Source organism: Ranitomeya imitator, chromosome 5 (assembly GCF_032444005.1).
Source record: "Ranitomeya imitator isolate aRanImi1 chromosome 5, aRanImi1.pri, whole genome shotgun sequence".
Taxonomy (NCBI): domain Eukaryota; kingdom Metazoa; phylum Chordata; class Amphibia; order Anura; family Dendrobatidae; genus Ranitomeya; species Ranitomeya imitator.
Window position 1 is genome coordinate 559,983,961 of NC_091286.1, and position 16,749 is coordinate 560,000,709.

Here is a 16,749-nt window from a genome sequence, read left to right on the forward strand (position 1 = left end):
TACCCAGACCCAACAAAAAGAAAATGACCAGCTTGCTGAAATTCATGACGTATGAAAGATTTGTGGTAAGATATCAGAAGAGCTATTGCCTTGGGAAAAACGTCACTATTGGTGAAATGCTCCCAAGTTTTTTGGGATAGATATGCTTTTTGGAAATACATACCCTCAAAACCAAACAAATATGGCATAAAACTTTTTGCCTTTGTTAACGTCAGGATGATTTACAGTCAACATGAAAATGTATGTTGCAAAAAAGCCAACAGATCCTTTCTGTGCCAGCAACAAGCCAAGTGAAGTGGTGACAAGAATGGCTGAGCCATTATTTGGATCTGGTCACAATATTACGGCTGATAATTGGTTTTATGAATTTGATCTCAATTATTTGAAAATGCAGACGCTGTCGAATGTTGGAAAATAAAAGACAGTTGCTGCCAGATTTTGTAAATGTAAAAGGGAAAAAACAACACACCAGTATGTTTGGTTTCAATGATGGGAAGGTATTGGTTTCATACATCCCGAGCAAGAAGAAAAACGTGATTCTTGCATCTTCACTTCATGATGCCTATGCTAATGATCCTGAATCTGGAGTGCAAAAGAAACCAGAGGTGATCACTTTCTATAATTGAACCAAATGCGGTGTTGATACTGGAGATCACATGTGTGATACTTACAGCGTTAGCCGATACATCAAGCCCTGGCCAATGGTCATCTTCTTCACGATTTTGAATGTGGGTGGTATCAATTCTCAAGTTATTTACCTCGGCAATCAACTGGAACCAGTGCGTAGGAGAGTGTACCTAAAAACGAAGGCTCATGAACTGGTGATTGGAGAGTTACGCTGAAGAAATCTGAAGATGATTGGAATCCCCTCTAGCCTGAAAAGATTTCTCCCCATCTATGACCGAGAAAAATCACCACCTTTCCCACATTCCAAAAGACATACAGTACAGACCAAAAGTTTGGACACACCTTCTCATTTAAAGATTTTTCTGTATTTTCATGACTATGAAAATTGTACATTCACACTGAAGGCATCAAAACTATGAATTAACACATGTGGAATTATATACTAAACAAAAAAGTGTGAAACAACTGAAATTATGTCTTATATTCTAGGTTCTTCAAAGTAGCCACCTTTTGCTTTAATGACTGCTTTGCACACTCTTGGCATTCTCTTGATGAGCTTCAAGAGGTAGTCACCAGGAATGGTTTTCACTTCACAGGTGTGCCCTGTCAGGATTAATAAGTGGGATTTTTTGTCTTATAATTGGTGTTGGGACCATCAGTTGTGTTGTGCAGAAGTCTGGTGGATACACAGCTGATAGTCATACTGAATAGACTGTTAGAATTTGTATTATGGCAAGAAAAAAGCAGCTAAGTAAAGAAAAATGAGTGGCCATCATTCCTTTAAGAAATGAAGGTCAGTCAGTCCGAAAAATTGGGAAAACTTTGAAAGTGTCCCCAAGTGCAGTGGCAAAAACCATCAAGCACTACAAAGAAACTGGCTCACATGAGGACCGCCCCAGGAAAGGAAGATCTCTGCTTCCGAGGATAAGTTTATCCGAGTCACCAGCCTCAGAAATTTCAGGTCAACAGCAGCTCAGATTAGAGACCAGGTCAATGCCACACATAGTTCTAGCAGCAGACACATCTCTACAACAGCTGTTAAGAGGAGACTTTGTGCAGCAGGCCTTCATGGTAAAATAGCTGCTAGGAAACCACTGCTAAGGACAGGCAACAAGCAGAAGAGACTTGTTTGGGCTAAAGAACACAAAGAATGGACATTAGACCAGTGAAAATCTGTGCATTGGTCTGATGAGTCAAAATTTTAGATCTTTGGTTCCAACCACCGTGTCTTTGTGCGACGCAGAAAAGGTGAACGGATGGACTCTACTTGCCTGGTTCCCACCGTGAAGCATGGAGGAGGGGGTGTGATGGTGTGGGGGTGCTTTGCTGGTGACACTGTTGGGGATTTATTCAAAATTGAAGGCATACTGAATCAGCATTGCTACCACAGCATCTTGCAGCGGCATGCTATTCCATCCGGTTTGCGTTTAGTTGGACCATCATTTATTTTTCAACAGGACAATGACCCCAAACACACCTCCAGGCACTGTAAGGGCTATTTGACTAAGAAGGAGAGTGATGGGGTGCTATGCCAGATGACCTGGCCTTCACAGTCACCAGACCTGAACCCAATCGAGATGGTTTGGGGTGAGCTAGACCACAGAGTGAAGGCAAAAGGGCCAACAAGTGCTAAGCACCTCTGGGAACTCCTTCAAGATTGTTGGAAGACCATTCTCGGTGACTACCTCTTGAAGCTCATCAAGAGAATGCCAAGAGTGTACAAAGCAGTCATCAAAGCAAAAGGTGGCTACTTTGAAGAACCTAGAAGATAAGACATAATTTCAGTTGTTTCACACTTTTTTGTTAAGTACATAATTCCACATGTGTTAATTCATAGTTTTGATGCCTTCAGTGTGAATGTACAATTTTTATAGTCATGAAAATACAGAAAAATCTTTAAATGAGAAGGTGTGTCCAAACTTTTGGTCTGCACTGTAGATGCACCACCTACTCAGTGGAAATGGGTCACAGAAGGCTGTCAAATTATGAGTGCCAAAAATGTCACAACATGATCTGCCTGTCCTATGCAAATATGATCTGCCAACCTTCCTTTTCTCTCTACCAATGAATTTCTTCTGCTGCGCTTTCAATGTCTGAATCTGAAGGAACTTGATTCCAGTAGCATCTAAGTGCATAACGGTATGTTTCTACGTTCAGCATTTGCTGCAGACTGGACGCTGTGTACAGCCGCAGCATCCAATCTGCAGCAACCAGGTATTACAGCATAGTGGATGGGATTTTATGAAATCCCATCTCCACTATGCGTTCAAAGACACAGGTGGCAGACTTCCGTATACGCACATGCAGCGCATCTTTATAGACTGCAGCAGGTCTGTTTATCTTGGAGAGATGCTCAGTCTCTGCAAGATAAATAGCATTGTCCTATGTCTAGAATGCGGTGATTCCGCATGGTTCAATGCACACATGCGTAATCACCGCACGTACAAATGCCATCAGCGCTTTGGATGGAGTGGGTATCTGCTGTGTCCAAAGCGCTGCCTTTACGGAACGTGGAAACATACCCTTACAATTAATTTTTGTACCTAATTTTAATGCTTAGTAATAGTTATGTGTAGAAAAGTGGAGGTTATTTGGTGGTGGTTGCGAAATTTTGCTACTTTTTGCTACTTTTATGGTTATTAAATTAATTTTTTTGGCATCTGATTTTATATACTCCCTATTAATCCATCCATATGAAGGTTACTGATTACTTTTAGAGCCCTGAAATTTAGATAACTAGATATTTTAGTATGCAAATTGCCTCTTCTGAGAATATAATAATATAATATATAATAATATATAATATATATAATATACGGTAATAGAAATTTTAGGCGATTTTACTGTGCCTGTGAGGAACATTGCACAAAACTCTGGTGCGCCAGAGATGTGCCTGATGCAGGGTTAAACTCAACTATAGATTATTTTAATTTACTACATGGTTAATAATTAAAATGCACACAAATACAATATGCTTAATCTATAGCATCTTCAGTATATACTATTAAAATATAACCCATAACAATTGTCCTCTTTCCATATCCAATAATACCTGACGCAATAATGTAAGCTTCATATGCTGAGCCAAATGTAGATGTGGACTGGAAATGAAAACAAACCCAATGATAGCTGACACCCTATCTGTCTATTTCTCTCATTTCGTAGTATAGGATCATAATTATACACTTGGACCAGACTTCTCGGTGTACTCTGTGTCCCAGATGCTGATGAGCAAACCAGAGGGAACTCTCCATTATTTTAATGACCTCTGCAGGTGGTTTTATTTCATCATGAAAATATGAGCTTTCTCAATCTCTGCACATCAAACGCTATTGGAAATCATTAAATAACATTAATTGTCCTATCTGCTTCCCAGTTATGGAATTCAGTCCAAAAATTCAAGTCTCTGGGTGGACATTTACCATTTCAAAACTATGCAAGAAAATAACAAAAATCTGAATTATGGAGCAGAGATACTTAAGGGTTCCTTAGAGGCTTCAACTTCCAAAGGGGCCTATATAGTTTACTATAGCCTTTTTCGCAAACATTTGGTTATAATTTCCATAGTCTTGTCTGTTTTGTTGTCTTTTGGGCTTCAAAATGTAAATCAATGTTTTATACTTAGATGAAAAAGCCTTGTCTCTGCGTGTGTAGAAGACATTTCTGGTCCAATTAATTAAGAAACTAATTTCTGGTCTTGGCCGCCTTCTTATATGTGATAGCGTAACATTAGGAAAAGATGATTATTTCATTTTAAAGTCATTCGCTCCTACTGTGTGTTAAAAGCCAGAAAAGTTTGGGCTTCCTGCTAATATGCAGTTGAAAGAAAGCTGTGAAAGTTAATTACACTTACTGTTAGAAAAGGGAGGTTTTATGAGTTTTTTGCCCATAGGCAGTAATGTTTATTCCATCGCATTTGACTGTGCACCCTTTTTAACTCTCGAGTCTTTGAACTTTATATTTTCACAGATTTATCACTGTCTAGCAGAGAGTAGCTATAACCGTCTCAAGATTCTAACCTCACGTAGAGGAGAGGGAAGAGACGCAAGTCGTTATTTTTGCTCCCCTTTGTGCCATTAAAATCTCATTTTCTGCCTATTAAGATGCCCTCTCAGTGCTAGAGCCAGGCTGATGAGTGTGTAATTGGGTATAATTGTCTTTTCACTTTTCATTTATGTCATTCTCAATATCCTTCTGTTTCCTCTCAGTGCCGAGAGGAAGATGTGTTTGGGGAGGATTCATAGCTGTGAAACTGCCCCCACTTAGCCCGACAAAGAGGCCTGATTTTAATTATAGATTGCATGCCGTTCAGAGAAACTATTAGACACCTGAATATTAGTCCCTCTGATATAATAAAAATCCCTGTGTTTAGACACACATTAACAATGTCAAGCCAACCTCAGGCAGCTGTGGACCGTAGTAAATTCAACCAACCTTTTGACACTCAATTACCAAGTCAATTTATTTTACTGGAATTCCCAAGTAGAACACCAAAACTCTTCTGAATGAAAATTAACAGTATAATTATTGCTTTGAGAATCATATATATTCCCAAGGTGGCAGCATTCTTTTAGTTTATTGATGCTGGGATTTTTTTAAAGGGCTATAAATGCACCTTGAGAAAAGTTATAAAGCCATTAATATCAACATGGTATCCTAATAATATCAATATACCATTTTATCCAAATTCCTAAACACTAATAGATTTTAAGACAGGATTTATTTTTTATTTTTCCTCCAGACTTAGAAGTCAGTGAACCTCTTTGTTTATTCCAATAGTCCTAAAGCATGAGAAATAAAAAATATTTTTTTAGAATATTCTCAGCAGATTTTCGGACTTGTATATGGGTCAAACTGAACATCTTCCATATGTAAGTTTGTGTTCTTCAGGAATCATTTTGCTGCGCATACAGCACATAGTAACACATTGCTCGGAGAGGAGCAGAAGATCGGGAACATCTTTGGAGTAAATAAAGCTTATTCCTTGCTCGTGATGTGTGCTGCGTGCAAGACATTGTGATCTTTGTTGTGCAGTTCCCTCAGACGATTTGCCTTGTTGGCACTGTCATTTTTAACTCCAAAAAGGTCTATATTATTTTGAAGGAAGAAAAACACTTGAAAGACAGCCTACAAGCCACAGCTTTTGAAGTAGCCAGTGCGGGGGTGGAAGAGGAAAAAAAGGAAGGAAATTTGCAAAACAGAATCATGTGGCTCATATAAAGAACGCTTTATGGTTCGAATTTGGTAATTTCTTCCCTTTTTGCCTGAGGTGCCCAGCCTGTTCGGTTCTGGCTCTCAGTTAAAGGAATGAAAACACTCCACTGACCTGAGGTGAAAGGCCATTGCCAATGGTGGGGTTCATGGAGTTGGAAGGCCCAGATGGGGGTACAAAGCTGTCTGTGTAACTGGAAAATCCATGCCGGCCGCTGGGCAGGCAGTAGGCCGAGCTGTTCTCAGGATTGGAAGGAAGGCTGCTTTGGTGAACACTGCTCGGAGGGAGAGGTTGGGGTCTGTGAACCGTGCTGCTTGGATCAGACACAGCTGCAAGAAAGAGGGAATATTCATAATAAGTTACAAAATGAAATCTGTAGCTCGGGTATGTTGTAACATGAGGAGTCACATAGGTTGTTTTTTTTACTGCGGAATCTGTGATGATTTACCTTGTGGTATAGATGTAGGTTGGTAGGAAGTTTCTGATAACTGGTAGGTTGGCAGAGCTGGCATAGCAGAAGGTGGAAAAGCCCCTGGAATCAGGTGATTAAAGGCCATTAACTGGTTAGCTCCTGCTTGCTTCCTCCACCTGGCACGGCGGTTACTAAACCACACCTATAAGAGAAAGGTTCATCAAGATTACAGGCAATATTCCATAAGAAAATGTCCAATCACATTTATGTGCAGTCTCCTTTAGTCAGAGGCAGCAGATGGGAACAACACTCTGTATATCATAAATTCCTATATAGCGAACATAATCAGTTGGACACCAAGATGTCTATTTTCAGTGGCCATATCAGGAGATAAGAGTCATGGTGGAGGCACAAATTCCAAAGGCTGATACTGATATGATACAAAATAATGCACAGTATCCTCCATGGAAGATTCGTCAATATGATTGTTGACACCTTATGGAGATTTATGGTCTGGGAAAAGGCATAATGTAGGAATGAATGGAAGCATATTTTATGTCTGATTTGTTTATTACTCCCTTGCAAGGCAAGAAGTAGTACCATTTGTTCTTCTATTTAACAAGGCCATACAATTTTGTAATAGACAAATGGAAACCTCTGGGATTACATCATTATCTCATGTCTACAAGTGTCATCTGGGACTTCTTCAATGGTAATGACAAGATGGATGTAGATAAGAGTCTGCTGCAGGGATTGATGTATTGCAGTGAGGATTATAGCCTTCTTATGTGCAATAGCAATTTCCAATTTACTATATTAGATGTAATTTTGTGATTTTTATGTTTCCTATGCATCTTCAAAACTAGATATAGATCTATATTTATTGAAATGGAAATTATTGCCATGCATCTACATTTACATCTTGACAGCTAAGCAAGTTTTTTTTAAAAAAACCAATATCTTTTTTTGACATAAACCATACGATAATCAACCAATGCGCAAATATCAGTCAGCTCAGTAAAACAGGTTGACATTTTAGCAATGTTGTAGGTCTATAAAATAAAAGCCAGACAATTTTACTAGTCTCGTGAGGCAGCATTGTCCCTTTAATAAAAAAATAAGCGCCCACAAGGAATCAGAAAAACCTCCATGGTAAATTAACTCCTTCACTGCTGCAGTAATACCACGCACAGTGCACCTCTCCAGCAGCAAAGAGGTCCTGACTGACAGTGATATGCCGCTTCATGCTGTGCTCATTTCAAGACCCATATGTTAGATGTTCAGGGGAATTTGTTAGACTGTAGATCATGGTAATAGTGTGACAGGTTATGAGTCTCTCGGGATCTGAGGAAGCCATAAGGAATGTTGTGAAGTCAGAGGGTTAAAGACACATTATAACAGCTGGAAAAAGCCTCCTGCATTTGCCTAGTAAGGGTCATCAACTTGTGAAAATAAATGCTCTTGGAAGCACAACAACATTTATTACTTGTGTTAACATGATGAGTTTTAATCCCCTATCTTGCCCTGTATTGTTTTACCATCCTTCTGTAAGTGAAAACATGGGAACAAATACCCATGTAAGTTGAAGTTGTTGTGGACCAGGACTAAAGGACAACCATCTGCAGAATGAAATCTGGAGGGTCTGTATGATACAGACTACTTCTATTACTCATAGATATTTTACTGTATCTCATAGTAGAAGAAAATGAACCATCCTGGTTAACTGATATCTGTCACAACAGGGACCATATATTAATCTCTATATTAAACTGATCCAGGAACATTTGTTCCTAAATAGGCAGAAGTGTGAACATTACCTGTACTCGGGCCTCGGTTAGCTTGGCTCTTTGAGCAAGTTCTTCCCGAGTGTAAATATCTGGATAATGAGTCCTCTCGAATGCTCTCTCTAGTTCCTCCAGCTGTTCAGCTGTGAATGTGGTCCTGCTTCTACGCTGTTTCCTCTTCAAGGGGAGGTCTGGTTCAGAGTCAATGTCAGAACCTTCTTCAGACTGAGGGGATGAAGGAGCTGAAATAAACAGATTAGAAAGGTCAAAACCTACAATAATAAGTGCCAAAGTGATCAAACATTCCAAAATTGACAAAAACGTGACAATGCAAATTATTTAACTGAATAGTGGCTAAATCCTGTCTTTGATACATATTGTTCCTGATTATTTAATGGTTAACTATATTGGCCAGAAAATAGTTTCTCAATCAAAGCCAACTGAGAACCGCGAGGACAGTCTCTTGTGGCAATCTGTTATACGACAGAAATCCAGCGTCTATCAAATTTGTTTTAGACCATGGGAAAGAAAACAGTGACTTTTAAACTAAAACTTGGCTATGCCTATGTAACAGTCGTACAAAACAAACAGGAACTTTGTAGCAAAGCCCAGCGGAAAAAATATCGCATCATAGTATCTGGCTTTATACATCAAAATAGGCACCAGGGAGTAAATTTGGCCAGAGGTTATTCTTCAATCCACTAAGCTGTTATTTATCATTCAATTTTACCAAAACCCTTATGGCATGTACTACATCATTGCTTGTCCCAAGGAGCCGACTTTGTTATCCCAGTCATTATATTAGAGCATAATGATGTATGAAAGATATGTCAGCAAAATACACATAACTGACTTAGATGTTGGTAAAGTTGACCATTCAATTTCAACAGTTGCTGGACAACAATGATTCCACCAGATCCCCTATACCTTTGTACACTCAGTTCAAATTAGTATTTGTGTATTCCTAATGGGAAGAAGATTGTAAGCTGAAGGTACTGGCTAACTTTTTGAGGAAAAATACGGATTGGGCATGTTGAATTTTCCATGCCTAATCCACTTCTTGCCTAACATAAGCCAAATGAATGTCATCCGCACATGTCCTACATAGCAGATGTTTTGTCAATCCAGCTGGCGTAAGTCTAACGTTTAGGCTACTTTCACACTTGCGTCATGCACCTCACCGACGCAAGCAGCGAAAGCGCCGCACAACAGGGCAGCGGATGCATTTTTCCAGCGCATCCGCTGCCCCATTGTGAGGTGCGGGGAGGTGGGGGCGGAGTTCCGGCTGCGCATGCGCGGTCGGAAAAAGCGGACCGTCGGCAGCAAAAAACGTTACATGTAATGTTTTTTGCTCCTGGCGGACCGCCACAACACGGCGCAACCGTCGCACGACAGTTGCGACGTGTGTCAATGTATCGCAATGCGTCGCTAATGTTAGTCTATGGGGCAAAAACGCATCCTGCAGACAACTTTGCAGGATACGTTTTTTCCCCTAAACGACGCATTGCGACGTATTGAAAAAAGCCTAAGGCCACCTTAACTGGGTATTCTGGTTGGAAGTAATTATCACAAGATTGGTTATAAGTTCTAGATCGGTGAGGTTCAACTGCTGGACTCTCACCAATCACCAAAACTGGGTACTTTTATTTCTTTAAAAATTGTTGACATTGCAAATGCTTTACAACCATTGCATTAATTATCTATGGGACTAGCAAAACTCAGTATTCGTCTTTCTCTGGCATTCCCATGGAGAATGAAAGTAACAGCAGTCAAGCTTCCGCACTCCATTCTACATGGACTAAATGTGCCTTATACTGGCAACTGAGGAGTAAAAAGAGATGGACAGTTCTGGTTGGCCACACTGCTGCTGGAATAGTAGTTGCTCCACACTGTGGTAGTATTCAACAGTAGCTTTAGTACAAGTTTCAAGTTCGTCGTACCGAAATCTTTTGAAAAAAATATATTATGTAAGCTATATGTAGCTTATTTTTTCAAAAGAGTTTGGTGTGAACTTAAAACGTGTAATAAAGCTACTGTTAAATACTACCATCGTTGAATGACTATTTTTCCAGGAGCAAAAACATCCATCTCTTACTCCTTATATATTTGCAGATGAAGATTTTCGTCTATCCATGGCGTGACCGCAACTGCTGTATACTCTACGTGCATATAATGGGATTATGACATGTACAACCTGGCCAGGTAAGAGCCCTCTCACCTTCCCTTAACTTCCTCTAACCTATACTATATCATCCTATGTGGACTTGTCTCTCTTTTTTCTCTTCATTCTGACAATTGGTGAAGATTCCAGCCGATGGACCCCCACCAATCTAGAAATTATCAACTATCCTGTGGAGATGATGGTGATAACTTCTTTCAATCTGGACTACTTTTTAACTGAATTATCTAAGTAATCTTTAAATAATGATACTAAACCACTCAATTTTATGCAAAAACCAACCAAAGTATCTGCTTAAATAAATCGAAATCATGGTGCTTCTAAAAGCTATTACCCCTTTTTTATTATATTTCTGAGATTTTGTCTAAAAAAAACCTCTTACATTTTTGTCTGGCTTGGGATACAATCAATTACAGAAACTCATGTGACCAGTGACTTATGACACTGAGCTGCAGTACTGCACACACAAATATTTCCTGAGGCTACAGCCTAGGTCACGAGGGGTTATAGGACATGAGAGCAGTCTCTAATTCTGGAACTTCTTTTAATTAAACTTCACAGCCAGGCCAATGCTGCCACTTATTCTTAAAAGGCAGAACTTTGTAATCCAGCCAGGCTGGCTTTAGATAACTTTTCTGCCCTTGATCTCATTGTTAACAAAATCCCTTTTCTAATCCAGAGTCTTGAGAGCACGACTTTACCCGTTGTTTGCCACAAGGATTCAGAAAGGTTACAGATGTCTACCACCACGCAACCAGGAGGCGAAATGTAATCTTTCAAAATTATGGTGTAAGGAATAAATATCATGGAAAATATTCTTGAGTATCTGAAAAATGTAAGTCCACACAAACAAGAAACAGAAATAGTAACATTCCTTACGAAGTCAGAAGAGGTTTAGAGAACTGAATCAGAAGGCCTTTACAGTCATGGATGATTGAATGGGGTTAGATTAGAAATATAAGACCAGTAGGAATCGGCTCATGACAGTATGATCATAATCTTATCATTTCTCATTACAGCCGAGCTTTGTTACCAGATATTATATATACTAGCCTTTATATATTATTATTATTATTATTATTTATTGTTATAGCGCCATTTAATCCATGGCGTTTTACATGTGAGGAGGGGTATACATAATAAAAACAAGTACAATAATCTTAAACAATACAAGTCATTACTGGTTCAGGAGGAGAGAGGACCCTGCCCGCGAAGGCTCACAATCTATATACATCCTTCTTGTTTGATAGGCGACAATCTACTATGTGACAAGGAGGCAAACTCGAGTTTCCATCATCCATCATGACATACTAATGTATTTCAGAACAGTTCTGATCTTGTTTATGCCATTTCTGTACAGTATAGAGGTAGGTTCTCACAGTCACCTAGATTTATTGAACTTTTAACAATATCATTGTACCATAAGAAAGCAGCAGTATGGTGATGCCGCCCCATATATATAGTTACATCAGAAGCCAGGTTTAAAGATGAAGTGTCACATTAGGAATACAAGAACTTATGTTACACAGGACATAACTCCTCTTGCCGGCCTTCAGTAAATGACACCCAGCTTTTGTGGTCTTTTAGGATTTTTTTGTTGACTTACTTGGTTTGTCTTTGTTGGGGCCCCCGAGAAATGGCCTGTGGCTGGGGCCTTTTCTACCAATTTCCACGCTCCATCTGTGGTATCCATTAACAGAGTCTATACCAGCATTCAGGCCTCTGACACCTGCCTGGCAGGGAGTAGCATACACAAAGAAAACTGGACTGCCAAAAAGGGGGAAGGAAGGAAAGTTTCTTTTTTTTGGGTGGAGTGGGGGAAGCTAAAAAGGAGGGTGTGAAATGAGCTCACAGTAGGGGTTAATCCAAGAACCTCTACTCTAGATCATTTAGCACCTGGAGTTGTAACCCCACCCTGTAGTCCACAAAAATCTACATTTATCATGAGCCCCTTCTATAGACATCAAGAGAATAGAGAACATACCGCCTTGATTAAGTTTTTATACAAGATAATATATATATATATATATATTATTTATACAAATGTCTAGCAATTGGGGAAATAATACATTAAGTATTCTATTATTTTAGGAGGGCTAGCCTGCTCAATACATACTATGGTATCTTGAAAGAAAACAAGTTAAATTAAAAATCTAAAGAATATTTCACATATATATTCATTATTATTACTATTATTTTTTAATTATTTTTTTTTATTACTATTATTATCTTTATTATTTACTTATTTTTTTCTTAGATTTTTAGTTCAGTTTTCTTTCAAGATACCATAGCATATATTAAGCACGCTATCCTTCCTAAAATAATAGAATATTTTATGTATTATTTCCCCAATTGATACACATTCATAAGATAATATAATCATATTAATAATGTAATTTCTGGAATACACACATTTCCTAATTTGAATAATAAATTAAATATAATGAAAATCTAAATATACCTACGGTATATATATATTGACCATAATTTGTCTTCTTAAATTTAGGCTATATTTTATATTAAAGGTCATAATGATATAATATTAAACATTAAAAAAAATCTGAACTTACATTTTAATTGCATTTTCAGGTATTACAAATTTGTTAATGGAAAAATATCACAACACGTTTGTATATAGTATATAATTTCTTAATGTGATTTTTTTTAATATACATAAGCACATAAGCAATTTTAAGAAAATAAATATTTACCGGTCATTCGTATAATGAGCTATTTAAAATCTGATTTTGAAACTATCTCCAGTAACTAAATTCTTGTCGAACTATATACAGATATAAAACGACTTTGGAAACTTAATGTTTTGCTTCTTTTAAGTAATACAAATTATTGTGAAAAATAAAATAAATTATTACATTTTCATTTTTTTTTATTTAGTACTTTATTATTTTGTAATTACTTTTAACACTGTGAATTGTTTATGGTGATAATAATAATAATAATAATAATATGTCTTTGTTGTCTTAATGGCAAATATGAAATATTTAATTGCCTTTTACTGTGAACATATTGGTGGAGGTTAACCGTAAGAATTCTCCACTTCTGGTGGACATGATGTCTGCTGCTCATTTCATTTTCTTACCATTACTGAAGACTACAGAACAGTGCCGCGAGTGTCTGCAGCAAGCTCATGTGAATGAGCACAGTGCTCAGGGTGCCTAGGAAAGCTCCATTGATCCTGTCCACACAAATAACCATAGTTCTGTCTATTTTTCACGGTGGCGACAAATTTCATGGAAATCGTCAGCCGTGAAAATATTATTTCACTGCAAAAAACCATGAAATTGTGAAAATCCTGCATTGTTAAATATAAATTTAATGAGCTATAGATATTTTTCACCAGTTAGGAAGTCAAAAGACGAGAGTTACATTAAACACTAACCCAACGAATTTGAACAGTTTGCTCAATTCACTTACATTTCCGAAAAAAAATAAAAATAAAAACAAGCAAGTTCCGAGGCTCAGCACATAAGACAGGTGTAAAACTATAATCTGAATTACAGGCAGGCAAGTCTTCTTTATATAATTCAGAAATTAAAACTATAACGTGTATTTTAATTTAACCTTTTCATCACGCTGTATTTTTTTTTGTGTTCATTTTTCTTTGTTTCACTTGTTTGTTTTTGCTTTTATTGTTTTGAGTGTTTTTTTTTTCTTTTTGTAAGTTCTAGACTAATTGTAAAATAAATACGCAACCAGGATGGATGATGGGACATAATGAAGTGACAGTTTTAGCTCATTAAATTTCAGGTCCAACCCAAACTTTTGTTTACAGTTGTAGGAAGAGTATATTATTCAGTATGTAGCCCAACCAGCTACCTTATCCAGACTCTCCCATCATCATGTCCAGTGGGAGCTGTTAATGAACTGGGTAATTGAGCTTGTGACATGTGTTACCAAAACAAAACAATAGGAAGAGGAGACAAATGGCCATTTTATTTGGCGATTAGAGGCTGGACCAGGCTTTCAGAGAGTCTCCACTAAGTAACTGTCTGAATACATAAAACAGTGAATTGAGGCCCAACAGCTGCACAGACAATAATGGGGAAGTGACAGCCACAGACCCATCTGTGCTTAACATTTTGTTAAAAGAAATTACTTGACTAAGAAGGCAAAAAACGTACAGCTGCCCCCAAACACTGTCTAGCAAGTACTAGGGCATCCTCAAACTATTAAACGCACTCTATAACAATACGTCTTAACCTCTGCTATTCTAAAGGCAGTGCAGAAAACTAGACGTCAGCAATATTTAACATACCGTATATTGTAATATGCAAGTTTTTTGGTAGATTGTAAAATAACACCAAGAATGCAATTTTTTATCTGTAGACATAGTTCAGATAAGTTACAATTTATGATATGATGTCATTCTGCAACGTACATGTAAAGTCGATATAACATTTTATTGCTTAGATTCACTAATATAACCTTACCGGGTTCTTATCCCATAAGCCTCAAAAGTATTCAGTAAGTTGATTCATCTTCTTATATCAAGGTATGAATAATTATTGTCTCCCATTTCTTAATTTTATAACAGCAACAACCAATATGTCTAAAATTACAACTTTTCACAGTTTCATAGCTTCATGGGTTTTTATGGTTGAAGGTAGACTAAAGTCCATCGAGTTCAACTTACAGCTTAATATGTTGATCAAGAGGAAGGCAAAAACCCCATGAGAAAGATGCTAATAGCTCCATATTAGGGGAAAAATTCTATTGCGACTCCGCAAACGACAATCAGACTATATCCCTATATCAGCTCCCCATCCCATCACAGATTCTAGTGCCCATAGAGGATGTCCCCTTGTCCCCGTCACGGGCCTAGGTGTTAAAAGATCATTAGAAAGGTCTCTGTACTGTCCCTTCATATATTTGTACATTGTTAGAAGGTCGCCCGCAAGCTTCTTGAATAACAGATGTGTAGTAGGATGCCCCCGACGTTCCATCTTGTAGCTTGGATGGACCCATTTGCCTTTCTGAAGATTGTAAATAAAATTGAGTGATAATGAACTGCAAGCATAATGGTATTTGAAATGGAAATGATCACTTTAAATGTTTAAAACGATATATCATTTTTTTTTATTTTTAGTGAAAACATTTTTAATTGTAAGAATAATAACAGCCACAACAGGAAAGTAACGTAATTGTTAGAATGATGCCATCACCCATCAAAAAATAACTGAAAGTAAAAAAGAGATATTATCACTAAATTAATGGAATAAGTTACTGTATGGGTTCTTATTTAGAATTGAGAGTCCTCAGTGGTTGATACCTTTTAATGGCTAACTGAAAAGATGGTAACAAATTGCAAGCTTTCGAGACTACACAGGTCTCTTCATCAGGCAAAGACTAAAACAAATTCTGAAGAATCACATATTCAAAATACATCAAAATGTATGGGTTCTTCCGATGTGTCCATAACAATAGCCTCTAAGTACTAGCCTTTACTATATACACAGCCATATTATTATGTCATAAAGTCATGTGAGAGATATAAGCACTGCGTTTCTGAAGTGTATGCCCCGGGCCGACATGAATTGCTCTTTCCTAGATTCACTAACTGAATGTAACTACTGTTTACCACGTTGAGCTCTGAAAGATTTCGTGCGAAGTCTCTTTTTTCTACTGAAATACATTTAGGATAAAAATAATTCTATCTACATACATATAGAAAACCACATAGATTTTAGTCACTTTTAATAAATGCCTTTTTGTACATTTCCTTCAAATCCTTAATGTCACCCCTCCTTATAAACAGTCTTTTCTTCTCCTTTCTAACTTCAACCAATTATTTTGTTTGGAAAATCATTCAGTGAGAGTCCATTTCAGGACATCTAAAAAAGGACAACAATTGGGCTAGGAATGTGTTACTGACCCAAAGATAAACTTTGACCCTGAGCTCAATGATCAGGCTTCTTAAAATGCCTTGTCCCTTTTAATAGACTACCGCTTTACTTTCACAATCCACAAGCTGACATGCATTTAATATACATCTCCCAATGCCCTTTGCCTTGGCTATAAGAACCTCTGACCTCTCTATAGCAGAATTCCTTTGCTCTCACTGAATAACACATTAACCAATTCTGCTCCTCCAGACCATGGATACAATACATTACTGATGCCTGCGCATGGCAAACCCAGATGACATCAAGCAGAATAACATCTATCACTCAGGAAGTCATAGTTAGTGGGACCAAGTGGGTGAACATTATACAAGTCTTAGATAATTCTATGTATATATGTGTGTGTGTTAAAAATTCATAATAAATGTGTATATATATATATATAAACACATATATGTGTATATACATATTATATATATACATAGCAGAAAAGCTCGAGGGTTATAAAATTAATGCAAACAGAAGAGGCAATTTGCATATTATATTTCCCAGAGGAGCATTGCACAGCAAATAAGCCTCCTTACCTTGACAAGCCAGCTGGTATATCACTCTCCATAAGGAGAAAAGTTACCCCTTAAGGTACCTTCACAAATAACGATATTGTTAACGATATC

General features: G+C 37.6%; 1 protein-coding gene across 3 annotated transcripts in view; it reads right to left on the reverse strand.

Annotated features, from left to right (window-relative positions):
• Positions 1 to 16,749, reverse strand: part of PAX3 (paired box 3) — a 104,328-nt gene that overhangs the window by 13,186 nt on the left and 74,393 nt on the right. For all 3 annotated transcript variants that reach the window (XM_069727661.1, XM_069727659.1, XM_069727660.1), the window contains exons 5-7: positions 8,069 to 8,277; positions 6,288 to 6,453; positions 5,954 to 6,168 (exon numbers count right to left, since the gene is read on the reverse strand). In XM_069727661.1, coding sequence (XP_069583762.1) covers positions 5,954 to 6,168; positions 6,288 to 6,453; positions 8,069 to 8,277 — 590 coding nt within the window. The remainder of the gene's footprint in view (positions 1 to 5,953; positions 6,169 to 6,287; positions 6,454 to 8,068; positions 8,278 to 16,749) is intronic.